This window comes from Apteryx mantelli, chromosome 17 (assembly GCF_036417845.1).
Source record: "Apteryx mantelli isolate bAptMan1 chromosome 17, bAptMan1.hap1, whole genome shotgun sequence".
In the NCBI taxonomy this organism is placed as follows: domain Eukaryota; kingdom Metazoa; phylum Chordata; class Aves; order Apterygiformes; family Apterygidae; genus Apteryx; species Apteryx mantelli.
The window spans coordinates 19,864,344-19,889,078 of NC_089994.1; the positions used below are offsets into that span (position 1 = coordinate 19,864,344).

General features: G+C 43.2%; 1 protein-coding gene across 1 annotated transcript in view; it reads right to left on the reverse strand.

Annotated features, from left to right (window-relative positions):
* The window catches only part of TTC28 (tetratricopeptide repeat domain 28), a 238,031-nt gene that overhangs the window by 80,438 nt on the left and 132,858 nt on the right, over positions 1–24,735 (reverse strand). Inside the window, exons 3-5 of the mRNA XM_067306781.1 lie at positions 7,691–7,838; positions 4,235–4,507; positions 3,079–3,209 (exon numbers count right to left, since the gene is read on the reverse strand). Coding sequence (XP_067162882.1) covers positions 3,079–3,209; positions 4,235–4,507; positions 7,691–7,838 — 552 coding nt within the window. The remainder of the gene's footprint in view (positions 1–3,078; positions 3,210–4,234; positions 4,508–7,690; positions 7,839–24,735) is intronic.

The following is a 24,735-nucleotide window of genomic DNA, read 5'->3' on the forward strand; positions in this document are numbered from 1 at the left end:
GACACTTTGAAGTCTAGCATTAAGAAAGTAGGCCAATGAATTTGAAAAGAAACTTGTAGTTCTGCAATTTATAGTTTGAAGGGGACAGCTTCTCTGGCATCTTTAGGTTCTTAAAAGAAGAATGACCTTGTGGTGCTACTCCTGAGATGTAATAAGGTCTTGCATTGATCTGGTAACAGACTGTCTAGAGTTAAATTTACTACCTATTTTTCCTGAGAGGTGATCATAGGAAATAGATTTTAAGTTTGGTGTCAAGTTCAACTCAGTGAATTATATTAAAGATTAACTAAATCCTTTAAGTGAAACCTTGCCTTGCAACCCTGCTCCAGCCTACTCACATGTACAAAGTCTTTTATAAGAAGAATCAGGAATTCATTACATTTTATCTTCTCTCTGGACTTTTAATAATTATTGCAGCTGGTATTCTGCCCCATCTCTCCCCTTAAAATAAGTTTGATTTATTCCCTCTTCGAGCAGAGAGAACTTTAGTTAACAGTACTTAGCTGTGTTGTCACAGGTGAGTCCTGTCCTGTATATTCAACCTTGAGTGATTTTTGATTTGGCATCTATAGGGCAGAGGTGGCATCAATGCAGCTTCCAGCTAACTCGGGCTACACCACTTACCCATATGGTTCCTCTATCAAGGCCATAGCCAAACAGTGCTGTATTTCCTTCTCTGCACACAAATGAAATAGGTCTTAGTTTGACAGAGTGCTAATGGTTCTGTCCAAAGATGCTACCCCCCACCACCACCACCACGCACGCACACGTGCACGGCTACAGCCCAGCTAGCCATTTTTGTGTCCCCGTGGATGCGAGGTGTTCAAATGAGCTGCACTTGTGAGCATATGGTCAAGCCTTATGCCATTTACCTGGAGACCATAAAGGACCTGTCAGTGAAATCCATGCTGCCACCAGCGGCACAGCAGGAGCATAGAGAGGTGCATCTACATTAGCTTTATCTTAGTGTGTGCAGGAGACGTGAGACAAGCAGCACAGGCTGCACCAGGGATCCTCAACTTGAGGACATACCCAAGGTCTGCAGCAGGCCAACACAGCCCACACTGAAATCTGCTCTGCTTCATCTTCGCAGAGAAATGACTGACAACCAAGCTGTGCTGCATTTTCTCTTTAACTGCAATCCAAACATAATCTCAACCCAGCAGAAGCCTGTGGCACAAACACGTGCTACAGCAGCCTCAGAGCCCAGAGCTCCCCGCAAGGACAGCAGGCACTCATACAGAGGAGCATTTTTACCTTCTAAGCCAATTCTCTGTACAGTTGGAGGTAAAACAATTACCTCATTACAGTCACACACCAAATTCCCTTCTGGTGGAATTCACATCAGCACTACTGCAACTTTATAATATCTGCATTATAAAAATGTCTGCAAAGGAGGCCAAGAAAAACAGCTTTTTGTTCAGAGGAAGCTCTGTGGTCAAGATGATGTCATCAGAAAGCGCCAAATTAATTTCCTGTGGTTACATCCTATAGGAAATCCAAGTAGCTCAGCTTTCTTGCTAACCCGAGTAGTCATTTGTTGTCAATAACTGCTAATTATGTACCCAGATGTGTCATAACCTGAGAACTATCACAATTAGACTTTATTTTCTGGATTCCTCCCAGATTAACTGTTGGGATGTGTTTAGATCAAAGCCCTGCAGTCAGCGGGCACACCAAGACTTGCTGCCCTCATCAGTTCAGGCGCTCTGCACAGGCTGGGGCAGTCTCTCCAAATGCTGGAACAGCGAGCTCCCGCCATTCCCTCCTTCAACCCCTACCTAATCGTGGAGGAGAAAATCTGCTGCTTGGAGAAATCCCAGGGAGGAGGAGCAGTTACGTAGATTAAGATTCTTAACAAGAACAGGGACCCCTAATCAACAAGGCTATAAAAAATGATGGGTAACAGCTTCTCTGCTTAACCTGAATGGAAACAGGGAAATCAGGAGTGATTCAGGAGGTTTTCCAGATGGTCAAATAATCATGAAATTGTGTAGCAGATCCCTTCCCCAATCACAGTCCCTCTACAGCCTACTGAAAGATATATTTCTCAAAGGCTTACTTGATATTTAAATCATAAAACAACACTTTAGTAAAGCACTTAATATTTTAAACGGATCTTTCAAGCAGTCATTGGTGAGAAACTCATTCCCCCAGTTTTGGGATCTCACAAAAACTTCATTTGCATTTACATGAATTCAAACCTGCCCTGCTCCCCCCCAGCCACTCACTCATCTGTCATGCAACCCACCAGCCCTCCACTTTCCCATTCAGATTACAGGGGAACCCACTGGAGAGTAACTTGCACTAAAATTACGATCCTGTCCTTAGAGTGAACTTTCAGTGGGAATCTCTTGGGTCATGCTCTTCAGTCCACACAGCATGCTTCTCTGGATTGGCAGAGAGCCCGGCATAACACTTCAAAAGCTGACCAGTAAATAGTCAAGGCAAAGCAGATTCAGACCAAACAACCTCTACACTTTACACAACAGTGTACTTTTAGGTTCGCATGGATTCTTCTTCTTTTCACTACCTTTTAAACACAGCTTATTTTATGGAGACTGTGAATGTCTGGGGCAGGGACTTGGCTCATTACTTGCCTGGAAAAGGCACAATATATGATATGCCCTAATACAGCTCCAATTAGCAACATCTACATCACAGGAAAAACTGGAGCTGATGACAGTCATGGATCAACTGCATAAGTTGTTGTATCTACACCTGCTCAGCAACAGCTTCTACCCTGAGATCCTAGAGTCTATGTGAAGTAGGCAAAATGGACAGGAAGGGAAGCAGAGGCATGAAGAGGTAGAATGACTTGCTCAAAGTAGATCAGAGGCAGGTGGAGGCCAGAACACAACCAAGTATCCTGTCACTTGTGCAAAAATACTGTATCTACTGATGCATACAAGTTCCGTAACAAAATGCAACTGGAAGGTTGGGAAGACAAATCATATAGCTTCCAAATACTCAGAATAACAACAGGGCAGACAGACAAGGCTTCTTGACATGTTCCCGTCTCTCTAGAAAACCACATGGCGCTGACTCCCAATCCAGTCTATTTAATAAGATTCCTACCTCTCTGTCCTTGAGTTTCATGGCGAGCACCAGCTGATGTCTGTGGTTAGTAAGGGCCTCCCGGTAATTTCCTTTGGAGAAGAATGCGGAGCCCAGATTTCCATGAGCTCGGCATTCTCCCGTCTGGTCACCTGAGTCACATACAAACAAAACAAAGATTAGCTAACAAAGGGATCACTGGAAGTGTCCAGCAGAAAAACTGGAACATGTTGTAGAAGCGATGCTCCAGAGTGAGGACCAGGATCAAGACAAACACTCAGCCTCATATTTAATACACAGCCAGAACTTTCCTTCTCTTCCCTGGCCTTCAAGATCTTCTAAAATAACCCTCAACCTTATTTTTAGAATTGTATTAATTTCTTCTTTGGCCTAACACCTGGCAGGCTCCCATTCTTCCATGTTTATTCTTTGTCTGACATTAGCAATTTGTTTGCGAGAATAAATGGATGGTCCAAGCTTAGAATAGCACAGAGAGCATGCTAGATTTTTCCAGAAAGCAGGTCTGCAGCACAACTCAGCTCAGACAAAGTATATCCACTACTGTTTTCAAGACAGTAGTCCCTATACTTTCAGCCAACTCTCCTAGCTATAGTCCTCAGTCACTATCTTCTCCACCTCTGCAAGCTTATGCCTTTCTGGCTCACACACGCTCTTCTCCTACAGCATCATGAAAGCTCCCAGAGCAGTGCAGGATATACTGTACGTATCAGAGGGATTTACCAATTTCTCTTGGTGAGCCATTGTCTTGCTCCTGATTTGTTCCTTCCCTGGCAACTGCTCGAGTAGCTCAGGTAGAGTCCCCCTTTCCATCTAATTCTTGAGAAAGCAGATGACTTCATTTAAGGTTTTGAGCCCAAATATCCACAGGGGATAAGACTAGTTCCCATATACATGACACCAGAGAATTAGAGGACCCTCTTAAAGGTTAGTTCATCTGTTGATCATCTGCCCTCTCATACAACAGGTAAACAACGCTGCACAAGCCTGTAGTTTGTGCATTTCAGAAATTCTAGATTTGCTTTAGCAGCTTGTGAAATGCCACAGAAACCTGAGTATTACAGAAAGATGCTGCCCTTCATTTATGCTACTGACACAACTATTAATGTGTTCCATCTATACCAATCCAGCACTTAAGTGAGTGAAATGAGAACTCTACCTAAAGTCTTGGCTACGTCCAAGTCCTGCTGCATGTATCCGGTACTTTTCTCCGTATTCCCCAGGGACCAGTAAGCACTGCTCAGTGCAGAGAACACCGATCCCCTCAGCTTCAGGCTGCAAGTGCCGATCTTCAGGGCAGCTTCTAGCACAACCACAGAGGCACCGTGATGACCTGCAGTCAGAAGTTCCTGGCCTATCACAGACACCACAACAAAGGGGCTCTTGTCCAGCTTCATCTTCTGCAATTGTTGATAGGTTGGCTCCAGGGACTCTAAAATACAAAAAGGAAGGCATAATTACTCAATAAACTATATTATTTACATCTAGAAAACAGCTTAACACCTCACTTTCATTTTTGGTAATGAAATGACACGTGTGAGTTAAGAGTCAGACAGCCTAAGTCAAACCAAGGTTTACTATGGTAACTCAGGACTCAAACACATCCTCTAATACCCAGCACAAGCACATCAGGACAGGACAGATAACAAGCAAGCTGACGTTTTGCTTGTAGCAAGGACTTCAGGAAGACAACACAAAAATACAGAGCAGTCCTCTACTGAGCTCTGAAGAGTGGCCTAATGACAGAAGGAATACAGAAAACACCTGTAGGGTTTTGCAGGAAATTGAGCATGTGCCATCACCGGTGTATGAGAGCACTGCATTCTCTGCTCCTTCAGCACAAGCTTTTGGCTGAATGTCTTTGAAACACCTGTACTTGTTCAGGTATCGCAGTACACAATGTGCGCCAAGAGAGAAGACAAAAACTACAGGAAAGAACCTCTTCAAACCACAGTCTTCTCTGCTCTCATAAACAGGGTGGAGCTGCAGAAGCTCCTGCAAAGCAGTGAAACTGAACCTGCTGGACTAGTTAGAATTGGTCTAATTATTTTATCATTCATATTAACGCTTGGCTGCATGTTTCAGTAAGGACAACAATATAACAGGACTCCAAAATTTGCTACACTTCATCCTACCATGCTGGGTTAAAATGTAATTTTCAAAATTTACTGAGTCACATTTCTTGATTAGATTGCTCTCGCCCGAATCAACATTACCACAGCAACCTCAGACAGCCATTTGCTCTCCATTTTCATCATTTTTGCCTCTCTACAACCACTACGCGTACAAACAATGACAAAAGAGGATTTTAATGCTTCCCTGAAGAAGCAAACGGTGTATGTGACGTCAGTTAGTGACAACCGGTTAGATACTGGGATTAAAGAGAGACGTAAGACAGAAACTGTTGCTTTAACGTGCCACCAGGACACAAACCTGATTATTGCCGATAGAGCACAACTTAACAGGCACGACACTGCAAGAACAGGTACAAATTCAGTCCCTGTCTTAGGAGTTTACAATCCTAATTAGGTAATGCAGGCAAAAATGGGGAGAGAGGGATACAGAGGAGGAGAAAGGATGAAAAAGGAAAACACAAACAAGGAGCTCCTGGTAGCCCTACATCCCAGTAGGAAAGGGAGAACCAGCAAGGCAGTGGAAGCCATGGAGCTCGTTACTGCTCTCATACGATGGTAAGGGAAGAGACATAGCCACAATCAGGCAAAGAGACAGCAACAGTGATTCAGTTACTGTGGAACAGGTTTTCGGCTTCATCTATACATAAAGCAGATCTGTGCTCCCTGAATCCCTCAGTGTCTGCATCGAACAATCTTTAGCACACCACTAACACTTACAACCCTTTTGCCTTTCCAGCTGTTCTTCCTTCTCTGAAGGCAAGCATCTCGGACACCACCACTCACATGAGTCTGTCTACAGCTTACCCCAATTTTAAACCCCTGATGGCTGCCCTCAACTCAGCCAGCACCCTGCACCTCTGAGACACACTGCACACTATATAATCAATGCCTCTTGGTTCGATCAAATTACAGGGGGCTGGTCTTACACCACAGATACTATTTGGACAGATCTTTTATGCCTCTCCTAGACAGCAAACCCAAGGAAAGGGGACCAGAACGACAGGTGGTAGCTATTTAAGAGCTTATAGCGTGCCTGGTGGAACCAAGAGCCTTGAACAGGGTATCATTACACTAGTACAGCACAGTAGTACAGTATATACATCCACTCAGCATAATAACTAATGCTTCATAAGCAAAGCTAATCTAAAATCTATCAAATCTATCAGTGGGAGGATAACAACAGGAAAGCAGCTAAACTGAGAAGCACAGCAAGGAGCAACAGTATAGCTATACAGCTGCAATATGACAGGGCAATGAGGTCATCCAGTCTGATTTTGGGATGCTTACACAGAAGTGCCACATCACCAAAAGAACTGGCCCCAGATGAGAAATGGCAGCACGTTTTCCAAATTCAGAAGCAACTAAAACCTTGCCAGTGTACAGCAAGAGCTATCCTATGAGAGAAGCTAGCAGCTTGTACCAAATGCATTCAGCAGATCTAGTCTCACTTATAAAAACAAATTACTGAAAGACAGCAAACAGTGAGCCTGGTATCGCATCTAAACCTGCATTCTAAGCAGCAGCCACAGTGCCTCTAGGTACAAAATGAAATTATCTTCACAAGGCAACTGCTATACAGGAAAGAAACCTCCAGACAAATTCATTTTAAAGGGTGAAAAAAAAACACTGTAAAGAGAGAAACACTGATGGGGATATTTTTTCATTTCAGCGCTGCTTGGTCACTGAGCCCTGCAGTCCCCAGCAGTACCTGCAGAGGATGAGAACTGCCGTGCTCCTCCTGGGAAATACCATTAGGGAACTGCAACAAAGAGCTTGCAGAAAAAACGCATTAGAAACATGCAAAGAGACTACCTCATTCCTCTAGGGAAAACATCCCTGCCCCTGGAAATGGGACATTACAAAAGAAAGGCAAAATGTGGTACAGCTAATACTACCTCAAGCTCCACATGATTTTAATACTGTTCCTGAATAAAAGTGAAATAGCAGAACAGCCTTCTGCCTTTTCTGGAATGTTGTGTTTTGAAAGACATGAACACCACGGAAAAATTGCTGAAGAGTTCTGTTGGGCAAACATTGGTACTGAGCATTTAAGACTCCCTTTTGCCAATACCCAAGCACCAGAGCGTTAGGGGAAAACGTTCAAAGTAATAATAAAGCCAGGGCCACTGCAGTACACCTCTCTTCATCCGCATGATATTAGACAAAAGAGCAAGGATTTCATAGGAATTGCTACACAGCATCAGCTGGATTCAGCTCCAGTGTCTCTGGAGTTGGGTATTACCATCTCACTGTCCCACTGCATCAGAGGAATATTATCCTCTTCCTCCTACCACTTTGAGGTCTTTTCTTAGCACCTGCCAACTCCGCAGAAAAGTCAAATCCTGAAATCTTTCCTTGCATGCTTCCAGATCCTCTCCCCCTCAGATGCTGGCTCAGAGTCGCACATGGACTGAAACTACTTCCTCTTTGAGTGCCTCAGCTGCAGACCACTATCCTTCAGAAAATCTCCTGGTGCTTACCTCTCATGGGAGATTTCATGGCGGCCTCGACCATGCCAACCAGAAGCTGAAGACTCTTGGGATCTTGAGCCAGCCCTGAGGCAAACGCTGCCAGTGCATCTGCATGACGTCCAAGATACTGAAGGGCCACACCCTGTCGGAAGTATGCCTGAAAAACCAAAAGGAAGAAGCGTCAATTACTGAATTGATACAAGTCACAAATATCAAATCTGCCTGAGCAGTGACCTCATGCTGGTGGACACCAGGCTACAGAAGCACATTCTGGTTTCTTTGGTTACTCTGGCCACAGTCAGAAAAATCCAGCATTGCAGTTTGGTTTGTGACTGCCCACCCAGTCACTTCTCCCCATGATGTGATAGCTTTCTCAACCCTGGCAATGCCTTTAAACTGTGCTGGAGACCAAAGATGATAATAGACACTTAGATAAAGCTTTTCCCTTGGACTCGGCAAATTACTTGTTCTTATCTACTTATAACCAAATACTTATTCTACTGAGGGCTCCGTTTCTACTCTCTTGGTTCACACAGCGTACAAGGAACGTGCTTCCTTTCTCCTCAGTTCTTGCCAACGAGCCCAATAAAAACGTTGTACTAGTAGAGACCAAAATATATCGAAGGCTCAAGTTGCAATGAAACACTGCAAAGTTCCAGACAGGAGCTGATTCCTCCTCCTCCACACGCCCCCCTCAGTCAGACACTGCCCAGCGCTGTCCCACTTGCTGCGTGGGCAAACATCCTCTGTTTGTCCATAACCCATCTTGCACCTGTATTGCCCCAGCAAGTCAGGACTCGCACTAACAGTAACACGCGAACTCGTTCTGTTTCAGTTACAGAATCATTCCTGAACCAGGATGCCCGATTCAGAATGCTGAAAGTTGCTTTGCTAGAGAAAAGAGAGTGTCCTGTGTACACAAAGCAAGGCAGAGCCATCAAGAGATGGTATTTCTTATTACGTGTTTAAGATGGCACTTCTTATTGGTTTTTTTATGAATGAACTGAGAATTAAAGAAACAGATAATATATCAGCCAGAGAGCCAAGCAAACAGATTTGCAGTACTGTAAAGCTGCAATATTGTACTGAAATCATTATCTAAGAACTCAGTCAGTGACCAGGGACTAGGCAATCCAGTAATCCAAGCCAGGGAGCGTGTGAAGCGAGGCAGGAAAAGTTCTCGGAGGAATGTTTTGATGGAACTGGAGAAAAACAGGAAGAGCATCAGGGTGAGCTAAAGGGCATGTAACAGGGAGCAAGAGCTAGACGTGCAGGGAACAGCGTGGAGAACGCAGCAAGTCAGAACAGAGACTAGGGAGAAAATGAGACTGCAGAAAGAAGAACAAGGAGAAGAAGCTGGAAACCAGCAAAAGGAATGACACAGACGGGCATAGGTCTAGACATGCTAAATACGATGGGCTGGAAAGTACAATGAGCAACGGCAGTTACAGCAGCCAGGCAGAAGAACTGAAATGTGATCAAAGGTGTGAGCCAGACTAAGAACTACTAATGAAAAAGCCAATCCAACCACACTGGAAGCACCAGTGTATATATATGCACTTGCTTAGACTGAGCCTAGACACTCATAATTTTGAACATGTTTAAAACAGTGTTTTTCCTTACTTCTTCCTTTCCAAGGGAACCATCCATGGGAGTATGTAATATCCTCAAAATAACTCTTATCTCTTGTCACCATGTATTTCCATTCCTACATCAGCAATGACATCAACATGCAGAAGCAAAGAGTTCCCAAAGAGCATCTGCATTTCCCTAAGCTGGGATACCAAGACCCTACACAAAGCAAGAAGTGCAGAAACATTTTCTGCTCATAGGTGAAGCAATGGCAAAGCCTCTCACCCAAAGGATATCTAAAACTCGCTGGAGAGCTACTGGGTAATAGACCACAGAAACTACCATCCATTTGTAGAAATTGTGTCTAGACACTGACTCTGTTATAAAAAGCACTCAAATCCTTGAGAAGCATCTTTGATATTCATTATTCATGTTTTATCTTCATGTCCAGCTAATACTCTTCTGATGCAAACTTTGCTGCACTTTGGTTCACTCAAAGCTATTTCAATAATGCAAATAAAGCTGCCACAACAAAAGAAAAAGCTTTCTTTGTAATTCTCTAAAAGTGCTTCAGGAACATAATACTGCTCCTTTAGATCTGTCCCTAGTATTGCATTCATGGATAAGACCTCATCATTGTTTCTCTCCATCTGTACTAAAAAATTAAACCTGTGTTCAAATACATTAAGTACACAAAGTGCGGAAGTCTTTCTTCCTTAAAGAGGATAAATCTGCAGTTAATATCCAAAATAGTTTTTCACTAGAGCTTTCAGACATTTTCAAAATCCAACCCAGAGAGGCAGAGATTAAGGAAAATCAGAAATGACATGAGAAATTTATAGACATGAATATTTAATCTCTTTTCTATTAGCAAGCGTTGATTGTAGAACAATTTTTAATGAATTCAATGGAAAGAAAATTCTTTTCATTAACCTTTAGCTTAAATGTGTTCTTATTGAACCAAACAAGGTACTGTACTGGAAACTCAGCTCAATGTTAATTAGATTACTAGCATGATGCTTTAAATCAAAGAAAATACAAAGAACTAGCAACGTGCAGTGGCCACCAGCATGTGTTCTCCAAGCAGTGACCGTGTTGTCACCTAAATCATGGTGCCCATTTTTAAGTTATTTTTTTCCAGAATTCTCATTTAATTGCCTCCTCTACCGCTTGATGACAGAGGCAGTCTGACACAGCAGTCAAGATGATGTTGCGCTTGAAAGCCATGTCTCTGATGGGGACCTTTCAGGCCAACAAGGCTGTTTCACAAACCCAGGACAAACACGCCTGCCTGATTCGATTATCAAGGATGAAGGCACAAACACGCAGCAGCCAGCAAGGGAACTTTATATTGCGTGTAGCCATAGCTAACACCCCATGCTTTATAGGACGGTTTCCTTTATAGGACAGGTTCTGCCTGTCATCTCTTCTCTCAAAACGCATACTACCAGGACAGACTGTGCATTAGGGAACATTTTGCTTCCTGACCATTGCAGAAAGTCAGCTCAGCCCAGAAACCTAAAATCCAGGTGTATACAGGGTTTTAATGAAAAGACAGAAGGGAGATGGATGCTACAGGCAATGCAGACAAACTTCCCACAGTCCACAGAAAACAGGGATTAATATAGTTGGTGTTTCCAAGGTTGAGAAAGGATCATTTAGTGCAATTCTGTCTAACCTCCCATCCTATACACAAAGGCTGTAGAAGAAGAAATAACATACTATTCAACTACAGGTACGGCAACAACTAACTTTCATATGTCCCATGAAGAAAAATGACTCCTGTGAGGAAAATGGAGAAAAAGCAAGCTAAATGAGGCACATGTGGAGCCCCTCTCCTGCTGCCAGCTGTCGTACAGAAATCCAAATGAGCAGCTTTCTCAGCAGCGGGGGGAGAAAAAAAAAATAAAAATAGGTGCAATATCACAAAAGAAAAACCAGCCTGGCCGCAGGGTTTCAGAGCACTTTCAGAGCACAGAGAAGCAGCGTGCCTGTTTGGCTCGCCGTTACTCCCTTCTCAAGAACTGCACTGTCTTCACAGCAATGGGGGGGCATCTGCCTCGCAGGGACGCACCGGCTGCTGCAACAGGGAGACCGATCTCCCGGTAACTGCCCTTCCACTCGGTTATTTGTATTTACGAAGCACTAAGCACACCTCACAGCGTGGAGAAAACAGTCCTCCTCCCCAGAGCTCTGCAGAAGGAAACAAGTCGGGAAGGAGACGTACAAGCAAGAGCCTGCAATTCAGTACCATACCTTCTCCACGGGATCCTGCTTTGTCCTGCCTGGAAAGAGCTTTTTTCCCCTCCCCACATCCATTCCTGGATCCATTCCTCTCTTGGAAGCTGCTTAATTTGAATACAAACACAGGGTTTTCTTTTGGGTTCTGAATGCTATTAATATCAATTGAAGGAAGATTTTGGCCAATTTTTCTCCTGCAAAAACCCCTCTGTCCCTTCCTCCCCCAGTTGCAAGCTTTTACAGAACACTCTCCAAACATTGTGGTCTCTGGAGCCCTTTAACAAAATACAAAAAGAGCATTCTAGCCTATTTTCTCTCCAAAGAGGCATTCACAAGTTATTTTTGCACTGGAACGAAGACACCATATTGAGGGAAAAAGCTGCGAACAGGAAATGGGGAGAATCACCCTTTGGAAGAGGAAAGGAAAAGGAAAGGCAGGGAGGCAGCAACGGCAGCTGAGAAAATGAGACAAGGAACTGTTTTCCAATCCCGATGCGGACAGAATCCACCCACATCTCAGTAACTTTACATTTTTAATCACATTAGATGAAGATCAGAAAAGTACTCACTCTACAACAAAAATGACATCAATTTACTAGTGATCCCAGGTAAGAAAAAACCTATTGATTCCTTTTAAGAAGATTAAAACAGCAAGAGAATGATGTGTTGCTGAAGACAGGAGAAAGGAACAGCAGGTGTTTTCTAACCTGTGGCTCTTTTTATCCTCAAAGACTGGAACAATCCTGTTCATTTTTCAAATCTCTGCATAATACTTTCTAGGAACACAAACACTGCAGTATTAGAAAAAACCTCACACATTTTTATTGTAGTTTCTTTATTTGAGAGAAGATAGCATCACACCCCATCCACTCCCCAAAGCTAGAAGACCTTTGGGAAGCTGGATACGTGCTAATCTCAGTCCAAGAAACACTCTCATTCAGTTCCAGATCCAACCTGCAATGGAAGGATTTGAATTCCCTTGAAAAAAATTGCAACTTTATTATTAAATGCTGACACCCAGTTCTTTTGTGGACTATGCTATGCTTCAGCATTAAATTCAATAGGCTAATCGTATACAATTTTATTAATTTTCTGTCTTACATCTCAATTGCACTGATTGAGCCTTTATTTCCTCTTGAAATCATGGGTCAAGGTAAATAAGAACATTTCATCTGTTCCCTATGCATACTTCTATCTTACTTTCTCATATTTATGTTCTCTCAAAAACAGTCAGTTCCAAGTTTTCATTCTTTTGACAGATTTTTTTGAGCTCTAATCAGTTTTGTTTCTCATCTCTACCTCTGCCCTTTACCATATACTTTTTTGAGCAGGGTTGGATTTTGCCTCATGCCTGTACACAGATCCCTAGAGGCAGTACTAATCCTTAATAACAGCAACACAATATTAGAGTTTCACCTTACAAAAGGACTTTTCAATCCGCCATAAACACACTAATGAATCAAGTTCCCCTTCCCTTTATATCTCCTTGCAACGATGAGTAAAGTTGCAGGTGAGAGCACTGAGGCAAACAGATGTGAAGTTCAGGGTTTCCATTTGTATCCAGGGACAGTTTTCAAGGAGAAAGAGCCAATTAAAGGATAATCGTACACGGACTTCAAGACATGTAAGCTCCGCACCAGCCCCGACTTCCCCAAAGAGCTTCCTTTGGTTTCAAATTATGCAACTGTCATCTTAACTAACTGGACCAATCAGGGCAGAAAAACTTTGTCCATTTTCTCCGTTAGGAAAAAAACCCTTATTTAAAGACTGCAGATAACTCCTCTGCACCTTGCTGACGGATGCACTGAGGGATTCTCCCCTCTCCTCCTCCCCTCGCACTCCCTTAGCCAGGAGCTAATGACGACTTTAGGAAGGGATCTCTGTTCTCCCAACAATTTACACTTACTACACTACTACCCCCCTCCATTCAGCAATGCTTCAAGCCTCCTGGTCAGCACCTGCCCTGGGGAGGGAGAGGAGCTTTCCCTTGCCAGTGCGAATGCACTGTGCCAGTGCATTCCTGGAGTACCCCGACTGCCGATTTTGTAAGGAAACCGCCATGAAAGAGGGTAAACGAACACTGCTTTATGAGCAGCTTCACAGAGCTCAGCTTCTGATATATAGCTGCAGAACATAAAAATTTAAAATCAGGAAATATATACAGAAGTCTCAGCCTAGCTAAAACTATCTATACAATATGACTACCAAGATTTAACTTAACCATATGAAAACAAATATAGTTTCTGAGTAAACACATATTTGAATGCATAAATCAGGACAAAGAGATCACTATATGCAAAATAATGGCAAGTTATTACAGAACACAAGAATTACCTGAAATTACAGATCAATGCTTCAGTTTGTAAAGTAGCTGATGATTGCTCCAGCACTCAGAACACTTCTAGACTCTCACTTTTCCAGAATGAGAAATTACAGGTTTTCAAACTTCTTTCAACAGCTGTATTATATTTGAATATCCAGGACTGACTATTCAAAGCTTCTGCATGTTTGCAAAGAGTTCTGCAAGTATGCAAGTTAAAAAATTACTCTGAACAAATAACCTCTTAATTCTCTCTTTTCTTAGGGACCTGCTGCATTGCGCCAGTGGAAGCCAAATATTTCACACTAAACTAAGATGGAGGCAAGACAGTAACTTGCTGGGAGCACTGATCATTTCTAGAAATAGTAGTTTACATATGTAGGCTCAGAAGATGCACTATATACATGCAATTTGTCCGCACTGCAGTTCTTGTGAAGATTGAAATTGTATTCCCCAGGTCTCAGGTTGATCCCCTTAATATTCAAACAAATGGTGCTGACTCTTCTCCAAAATGTCCTGAGCACCAGATGTGGCAGCACATGCAACAGCTGGGGAGTGTCTGGCCTCGCAGGTCCTGCGGTCTGATCAAAGCCTCCATCAGCACATGCGTGCAGCCGCGTGCCACGACAGCCCGATAAAGTTAACTCAGGGTAATAATTACTCACAGAGCATTTTAGGCAGTTCTGGATCACCCATGCCACAGATGCAACTCTGCCCTTGCCAAGTCTCTGAGTTCAGGTGCGGAGCTACTTTAACGTGGATGCGCGCCCAGGCTGGCTCAAAGGCAGCCCGGAGGCAGACACAAGGCGGCGGTTCCCCTTTGCAGGCTCCTGCTTCTGGGACGATGTGGCGGCGTGCAGAACTTTTTTTGAAAAGGGACAGCAAATCCCTGGCCAGCCAAGAAATTGGTGTGAGCTAATTGGCCAAGAGCTAGCAAAAAGAGTAGGTAACAGTCACCGTTTCCTTGCTTTCCACCGGCAGCATTCACAGGAGTTCACATTTACTCAAATGCCAACTTTGACAAAACATTAGGACTGATGTTTCAGCATTTCCCTACATCTTTTAATTGGCCAAAGAATTAAAAAAAAAAAAAAAAAAAAACTATGAAAGGACTGAGAGCAACCTCATAAACCTTAGTTCCTCAAAAATATAGGCTTAAAACTAAACACACAAATTTAAGAATCACATTTCCCAAGTCCTATGGACAGAGCGCAGCAATTCTGTTATTTGGAAAGCCTTGAGATTTGTTTCATCTAAAGCAAACAATCTGGATAAACAACAAAGCAGCAGAACTGATGACTACAAACATACCTTCACCAAGAACAAAGTGAGGCCCAGTAACTGCAAACACTCTGCCATCTTCATACTACCTTAGGAGATTATAGCATTGTTAAGTGCTTGTTTTAGATCTGAATACAGACAGATAGCAAAATATACATTAACAGGCATAAAAACCAACTGGGCATTGGGATTGCAATATATACATGACACGTTCCTTCTTGGTTGATCTATGTTAACACACGGTGTTTAGCTTTCACATTTATACAGTCAGTAAAGAGAATAAGGAAGATGTTCTTTACATTACAAAGTTAAAATTTTCTTTTCTTCCTCTATCTCCCACTGGCGAAGCAGGGTCTAAGTAAGCAGATCATTGCATTAATCTGGGAAAGCTTTAACATTTGTAGCTGTTCCCCTGAACTGGTCTATATTCCAGCACTAAAACTATCCATTCACTGTATTACAGAAAGATAAAAACAAACCTAAACAGTTCTCACCGTACCCATCTTTCTGGCATACCTGTAAGGATAATCTGGACTGAAATTTTGCATTAGACAAATCTCTTTCAATGGGAATTATTTACTCCTCTCCTTGTGTTAGCGATCAAATATATGCTCACCTATTCCTAACCCCAGATTCACTAGCATACCACTGACTAGAGCAGCGTCACCCAATCCTCCAGGCACAACCTACTGGTCCTAACATGGCGCATCTACTGACGGTTCCACTTCCAATCTCAGGAGTGAGAAGTGAGGGCCGGGATAAGGCATTACCAGCAGGAGCCTTTTGGAAGGGAAGAGGATTAAAGGTAAACAATAGCTTTACCAAAGAGCCGATTTTATCAAGTCACTGATCTCTATGTGGGAGAGGCTGTTAGTGAGTAATCCCACACAGCCATGCACTTTTTGTTTCAGGAAATCAGACCATACTGCAGTCTCATGCACTCAGTCATTTGCAGTCCACTGGGCAACTAACGTCACTTCAGTCAATTTACAGATTTCATATAGCCAAGCAGGGATGGCCTGGGAAGGAGGACAGGGAACAATTAGTGCTATTTATCCATAATATCATCAAAAGCACAGCTGATATTCTGGAAACAAAAATAAATCATCCTCACTATTCAACTTGCAAAATACGTTTGGCACTTGTGACTTCAAAGCCGTGCAGAAAACTGTCCCACAACAGAGGCTGTTCAGATAGCAAATCCAACCTGAAGTTGCATTATTCCCAAAACAGGACCCATCCACAAGGTGACAGTCCTCCCCCCTACATTTTTTCAGAGATTCCTTTTTACCCCATGCTTTTCAGGATGGTTCGAAGCCTTCACCTCTCATTCCACTGCAGGCATTGTTTCCATCAGTCTCTCACTCTTTTTAATTTCCTTCAGATATTTTGCACGGAAATATTTCTTGAACAAGAAGCAACTTTCCTGGTAGAGGCAAATTTTCATCTTCTAATACAGGTCTGAGCCACAGCCTTAAATCTGTTAATATGTTAATGAACTTGTAATTATCAAATAACAGTATTGTTCTATTCAAAGCCCCAAATCTACCAAATGATTTAAAATGGCTACATGCTCATTAAGAAGGAAATCTAATCCAAAAATCACAACACTCTCGTTTGTCAGTTACTATGCTGACTACAGCTAAACTGTGTTTCTACTGGACACCAAGGAAAACAGCAGAACTGATGGATGCATTTTTAAAAGAGCATTTGTAGTATAAATACACATACCCATTTCAATAGTTTAAAGCTGCATCAGTATCCCATTGTCTACAGTTTTGTGCTAATTTTTCCCAGTCTGATATAACCTGAAATGACAGGGTAAGTATATGAGAATGACAGACGAGATCTCTAGAACACAGTAAACTTTTTCCGGATTTATCAAATACACCCTCCAGTTATGACACAATGAAACACAAGAAGCCCAATGCAAACATCAAGCTCATGCCTGCTGTTCTGTATCAATGCAGGTTAACTAAAACACGTCATATTTTCATGGCAAGAATATAGTTCTTAGAGCTTTTTCTACCCTCAGCTGAAATTCAGAAAAATCACACGAACAAGAAAAGAATGCGAAAGACGACCTGCGGCTCCTGGTGGGCTGCTCCAGGTCTACGGAGGAGGCTGACGGCTGGGCTGGGACTGAGTTTAAGCGTCCGCCCTGCCAGGCATCACCGCTCTCTGCAATTCCAGGCACAAGTCCTACTTGTTTTGCTCAATTTATTGATCACCGTAGTTTCTATACAGGATAGTATTTTTCATCTGCCTTTATTACAGTCCATGTAAAGCATGAGGAAAATTTCTATCCCGTTCTGCTAGGAGTTGCCATGGGGCCAGATGCTGCAGTGCCCAGACAATGTAAATATAAGTGTGCTCGTTAGCTTTTTGATCCTCTTTGTCAAGCTGTGTAAGATCCCATCTAAATAACTGTCTAGAACATGAATTTTAGATTTTCATGTGCAATCAAACAGGATTAGAATGCAAATGCAATCATTCAAATGACTGCTATTAACAAGGGATCTGAAATTATTTTCATCAACTCTTCTGATATTGATATGGATGAACTGTTTTAGGCAGAACAGTTGTAGCTGGTTTGTAATACAAACACATACAATAAAGATAAAATTACAATACAAAGAAACAACATTTACATAAATGAATGGGATTTCTTGTCTTTCCTCTATGTTTCCCGAGATTCTGCCATATGAAAGCAAGTCCAATAAGGAAAGTCAGAGACAATCTGGTATTTTTCTTCCCAGATAAATATCAAAATATATTTTAATTTTTTGGACCAGCAACCTAAGCTTCTACAGCAAATATTCATGCTGTACCGGTACCTGTAGTAGGTTCTGGTACAACTCTTTGTGCTCATACCCATTTCCCTGTAGAATCCATGGCAATAAATCATGCATATCCTCAGCGTGTGCTATATGCAACGCTCGCGAGAGCTGGGAAGAACAAGCTGCAGGAGCTCAGTCCTTACCATGGTCTCGTGTATGTCTGAAGCATGAGCTCATGCTCCTGGAATAAAATTTAGTATCAGGGCACAAATGCTTTTCTAACAGTAGTCCATATTATATTTTTTACCGGACAAGATGGTGTATTCTTTATAATTATTTTAAAATAGTTAGAATTGGAGGATTAATTGGCATGTAGAAGTCCTCTGAAAGTATCCTGTCACCCGGCTGCTTTAGGACACATTGAGACAAGCAGGCAGAAAACAAGAGCCCCGACTCTCTCTGGAGGAGCCCATCCCCTCTGAAGGGCATCAGGGACGAAAGACAGCGTGTACGACAGCTAACCCTCCTAGAGCATCCAGCGGGACATCCTGCTGGCAGCGAGCGGCCCGCAGGAGTGTGGTGAGCAAGCGCCGCGCGTTAGGGCTCTGCCTCTGCCACGGGCCAGGCGTCCACGTGCCCACGCGGCGTGGGGCAGGGCCGCGCTGAGCAGCCCCACGTGGGGACCCCGCAGACCCTCCGCCTGCCCCACGTGGGGACCCCGCGGCCGGTCCCGCGACGCCGCACAGCCCCTTCCGCGCTGCCGCACCAGGATTCACGTGGTAATTTTGTCACCAAAGTCACACTCAGAGGGCGGCTCACTTGTGTAATGAATTGCTGGCCAGTTTGTAACTGGATAATAGAGACAGAAGAACGAAACTGGAACAGTATCAGAAGAACTCGGAGCAGTAAATAATTGTCAAACAAACATGGAAAACTTGAAAAAAAAATGCCTCAGTCTTAGACAAAGACTTTCATTGCACACAAGGGAGGAAATTCAAAACACCTCTATATTCATGTCAGCTGTAGACCCTGGACAACCGGCTACCTGGACAGAAAGGGCAAATATAAGAAAAGCTTTTTCCACAACACTCCCTTGGTTTGTGGATCCAGAGATGATGCCAAAAATAGCATGAATAATCTATGATGCATTTAATTGCCCGGTCCTGCATCTGCAGAACGCTGGTACGTTAGATATTTCCATCAAACTGCGTGGGATGGTTCGGCGTCCATGAACCAGCTCCCTCGCAGCTTTCCACGCCAGCCGAGCCAGCATCTGATGAACACAACGTGTGCGACTAAAGAAAAGAACAAAAACACTCTAACAGCCACTACGGCTTCTTAAGGCCAAGCACCAGGTTGAATCTTTCCTCTCCCATTGTAACTGCTTTACAGCCAAATTTTAGAGAAAAGTACAGGACAAATCTCTGCTGTGGGATTTCAGGAATGTGGGGAGAGGGAAGAATGTGCTGTAATTTAGAACACATGCAGCACATGTATAAATACTGCTTGTAGGCCATACGAATCACACTCCTGCTTTCAAAGCTGGAGTTGCACCCTAGATAACAATTTTCCTTCACAGTCCAAACACTCAGCTGGCACCTGAACCACTAACATTAACTTACCCTAAAGAACGAGCAGTGATCTGACAAAATTATTGTCTCTGCAGCACAGCTTCTTTATATGTTACCCCTGTTTCCAAGTTATCTCTTACAGAAACTACACTACTTGGATAGTCCCCCATGTCCCACTTAGCCTGTACAGAAAAGCAGGATCTGGAGGGCAAAATATCATACTTTGTTTTATCCAAGGAGCATTTAATTATTCTTGGAAGTGTGCTTTCACAGTGGGAGACTGTGCAGAGATGGCTTTCCCGCCTGAATTAAATGTAGTCATCAGTAATGAAGAGTCAATCCTTTGCTTAGTTTGGTTAGCAGAAAAGTAGACAGCAGAGCTTTTCTCTTAGTTCAGTGCTGCTGTCTCACTCCTGCCTGCTCCAGGTCTGCTCTATAAACAAGCTGCAATCTAGATCCTCCTCTCTAGAGCGCATCTTTCACCTCTCAACTGCATCTTCCTAACCTCATCAGCTAAAACTACTAAGCCTTATTTAATAGGAAGAATTAGCCATGAGTGGAGAAAAGTGCTCTAGGTGACTAACAACCAGTCTGTTGATGCCAAAATACAGCACGAGGAAAGAACAATCGACCTGTTGTGTTTAAGGCTGAAAGGCGCAGAGACAAGTACAGCATCATCTGGAATTCCCAGACCAAAATCTAGGAGTCTGGACAGAAGAATAAATGACACTGCGATGGTTTCATCAGCGTTAATGAGGCTGTGCTTTCCAGAAGAGCAGCTCTACTAGGCAGCATTAACTGCAGCTAGGCGTCCTCCCGCTAGCGCGCGGCACCACGCGGTTACCGGCGCGCTCTGCAGCCGCGAACGGAGCCCGCAGCGCCTAGCTCCAGCGGCGCAGCGAAGCGGCAGGCCCGCGGGAAGACGCTGGCAAGAGCCTGAAGGCAAAGCCTCCTTTCAGCGTCACGGTACGCGGGTGCAAGACACCCTGCAGGCGAGTCTGCTTCCTATGGCAGAGCACCTAAAATACCAGAAGGGAGACAGATCTGTTACAATCCCTGTCACCCTTGTGACAGGGCAAAGGGGAGGGGGGGGGAAGACATTTCAACCACAAATTTGGGAAAAAGCCCAAATTAAATCATTAAAAATATGGGAGTGACTCAGTAACTTAAACTCTATTTTCTGAAATTACATCAGAACCCCAATTTTAGAGAGACCTAAGACATAAGTGTAGATACAAACATTGCAGGTTGAGGAAAAGCGTTGAACTGTAGTGTGTCTGGTTTCCATCGTAACCACGCGTGTACACCATTACTTGCTTAGCTGGAGCTACAATATCCCTCAATTAAAAAAAAAATTAAGATACCTTGCATTCACCACAAGCCTCAGAAGATGCAAACATTACCTATTATGGAACAGCAGAAAAGATATCATTAGCCCAGCTTAACCGTGGTGATTTACGAACTGGCCAGTAAGCGAAAACACCCCGCCTGGACAACGCATTGCAAAAACACATGAACAAGATCGGGGAGGGAGAAATAAAAACAATAGGAAATGCTTATCAGAGTGCTTTCAGCTGATGTAACTGGCAAGCAGGGAATGACTTCTTTGGCAAACATACACAGGTGTAGTTGGGCATTTTCAGGTCACTTCATGCTATTTCTATTAAGGCGATATTTCCACTGAAATTGACATAAAAACTTTTAAGAGAGGTCCACTTTGGGGCACTGCACTCCAGAGCACACAGAGACCAACTGAAAAGGACCCTGGGGACAGTTACGAGAATAACCAGAGGACCTTTAATGAGTTGGCACTGTTCTGAAGAGGAGGAGGCTAATGGGAAACACCGTAAGAGTCAAACAAACAGACTGCTGCGAAGAGGAGAACATCACTTTCCTACCTTAGTAACAGACAGAACAGGAACTACTGCCTTTTACCTACTGCAACAAACACGTATGAAAAACTTTCTGAAGACCACGTTGCCCAGGGAACTATGGAGTCTCCATTATGGAAGAGCTAGAAAGCAAGGGAGACAAATGCCTGGCAGGACCAACGAGCCCACGATCCCTCTTTGGGGCAGAAGGATGAACTAGGAGTTCTTCTCTGGTCTTCCTTCAGGCAGGTCCCTTCTTGCTCTCAGGATACAGATGCCCTTGTCCTTCTAGTATCTTTCAGCTGCCACTCAGCCAGAAACTCCTCTCTTACCTTCAGCCTCTTCTCCAATCCCTTCTGTCAGCACATCTGTCAAGGCATCTAGGACCTATCTGCTGCCTTCTGTTTCTGCTCTTCCAATCTTTCTGCTGTTTCTCTCATACACTCTATTTCCCTGCAACACTTAGCTCAAGTTAGCATCCGCTCAATAACTCTACTAAGTTCTTGTGGTCAATATTAGCAGGACTGCTTTATAAAGCATTATTTCAGTTACACAGCATGAGTGGCTAGCAGCTGATGAGTGGTTTTAATTTAAATCATTGGACTACATTTTCAATCATCAGCATCATTCAAACTTCAATTCACCCAAATCAAACTTAAAGCACCATTTAATTCGAGATGAAGAATTTTATAAATATACATGCATGTGGATAAGAGAAAGGCCAAGTTACTGATTTTGCTAGTAAAACAAACCCACAAACATAGAAACTTTCACTGAAAAATACCCAGAGATGCTCCATCCACCTACCGCAACTTCTGTTTTGGACAGTAACATGTGCCTGTTTTTTTTTTTTTTTTTTTTAAAGAGACCCCTGCTCTTCCAGTATCAATTTCCACCAAAGAATTCAGAAGTGTCTGATTGCTATCTTAAATGGAAGTGTGGCACTTGCACAGTATTCTAAAATCCAAAACAAAGTAAAGTATAAGAGTAGCCGCAAACAGCAGTCATGCAGGACAGCTTCTTACCAAGCAAATACAGTTTGATTTACTCTGTGCTGCCGAATGGAAGCGCCAAACCTGAGCAAATGCACTCTGCTGAAGGCAGATACTATCCCCAAACACCAGCAAGGCCTTTAATCCCTCACGCTTTAGTGGACTCAGCGAACACATTACAAATTTCCTCATCCTCCTGCAGAGCACAAGGGCAACACGGCTGCTCTGGAGATGGTGGCTCTCTCCCTACATGGTAGGTCAAAGCAGCTTTGCGGATTGGGAAAACTTACATTTTTGTAGTTCCGATTTCAAGAAGCAGATCTGAGCGGAAAGGATTTTTTCTCCAAGACACAAACGTAACCATTTCCCAGGCTTTAATCTCCTATCAAATCTTCTTTTCTACCATGATCTCTGTTTTAAATCTCTGTTTTAAATGTGCTAAACTGCAAAGTCCCTGAAAGCAGCACGACTCTCCTTGGCGCATCCTTCCCCGTCTCAACCTCGCTCCCCAGCCCGCGGCGCATGCCACTTCCACAGCCCAGCTCACCTTTCCCCCAAGGGCGAGGGGTTGCAAGGCTCGCTGCCATTTCTGCGGCGCGTCCAGCAGGAAGGGAAGGCAACTCCCTATCCTTACACTGCCCAGCGTTACGGCAACGTAGTGGCACCGCGTTGTTAGAGAAAAGCGGATTTGCAGCTGGACCCAAAGATTTATTTCAAATGACAAAAACATAAGCTACATTTTCAAGATCATTTGCCAAAGTCGGAGGTTTCTGACCAATTAGGGTCATTTTGGAAATGCATACACCTGTCCACACTGAGGTAAGCTGAGATAAAATGGGATTACTAAAATCAAGACAGCTGGAAGGCAAATACAGTGACTTGCATACCAGCAATTTGGAGCCAGAAAGTGCCATCTTCTATTTTGAGTCCTGAAACCAGTAAAACATTTTTTTTGGTCAGGTTTCTCTGGCTTTGTGGGGTTTAGCTGTTTTTTCTCTGAACCCCTGAGTGTGCTCACTTCTTTAGTAGCCTCAATAGTCATCTATTCCCAAAAGGAAAGTAAGGCCCTCCTGGTGTACAGATTGCTTAGTCACATTAGCAGATATTTGAGGACATTAACAATTTATAGACACTTAACCAAGCTGAGTACTGAATCCTGCCAGATCTCAGATGGCTAAAATTGGGTAATTATGCAGAAGTAGTAGTTAAGTCATTGCAAAGAATGGCTAGTCTGGCAAGATTCAGCTGTGATAAAAAGATCAGTGACTTAGCTCTTAGCTGTACAGGAAACCTCAGAGAAAAGACTTCTAGTTACAGTGGATTTTCTCTCTACTTGTTTTTCAACATTACAACAAAGGTAACTAAAGTGCCTTTGAAAATCATGGCTGCTCACCTGGACTGCAAAGGGAGAAGCTGTTTTAATAACATAGATTTCTGACACAAAGAAACACCGAGTTTAATGCAATCCCACACTAGAAATCTTACACTGGCCATAAAGCTGATGTTGTGGATATTTTTTTGACTTCGTATAATGTTTTTTCAAAGTCACAGGCAGGGAAAACAGTTCCTTGATTTTTTTTTTTCCAAATATTTCTAGTAGATCCCTGGGTTTTCTCCAAATCTCAAATTTAGTATGAGGGTGCTTGTTTCTCTTGCTGGGTCATTCTGACATCAGATACCTGAACTCTGAATGAAGAGACAAGGCGGTTAACTAGTGAATTTTGGTGGCAACCAGCCCAACTGGTTAGCTCCCACTGGAGACAGAGAAAAGAGTGGAAGAAAAAGATTCTGCAGGAAATGCCCAGAAACAGCAAAGTCTCAGCCTAGTTTGCCTTATTTCAGTTATCATTAAAGATAAGCTTAAGAAGAGTTTAACAAGCACAATCTTAGACAACGTATACCTGTCTCAACTCAGGAAGAGTAAGAACTGATTCTGCTCTTGCTTTAGTGTCTGCAGTCAGATCTGAACTATTTAGCAAGTAGAAAATCAGGAGAAACAAGTACTAGACACAATCACAGAACACACCATAGAGATAACGTTCTCTGGGAATACACTTTTCAAAGGAAGATCAGCCAAATGTCCCTTCTCTCCTTTCTTACGTGCACAGGCAACAGTCTTCAAGCCAAACCACAGTCATTCCTGGCATTTTGATTTCAGTTTTAAGAACGAACAAGCAACTTTTGGCCTGGGGAAGCAATGCAGCCAGAATGCACGAAGCAAATGAACCGCCCTGCAGGAAGGACCAGGAATCTGGACTCAACAACAGGCAACTCTTAAAAGGCTCCAAACAAGGCTCTAAGAGCTTTGGCTCCAAAAAAGCTTTCATTTTACTAAGTCTATTAAGTACTAGTGAAAATAATCACTTCTGAATGACAATTAGCAGCTCAATTAACAACACCTGCTCAAGAACAGAACCAGGATAAGT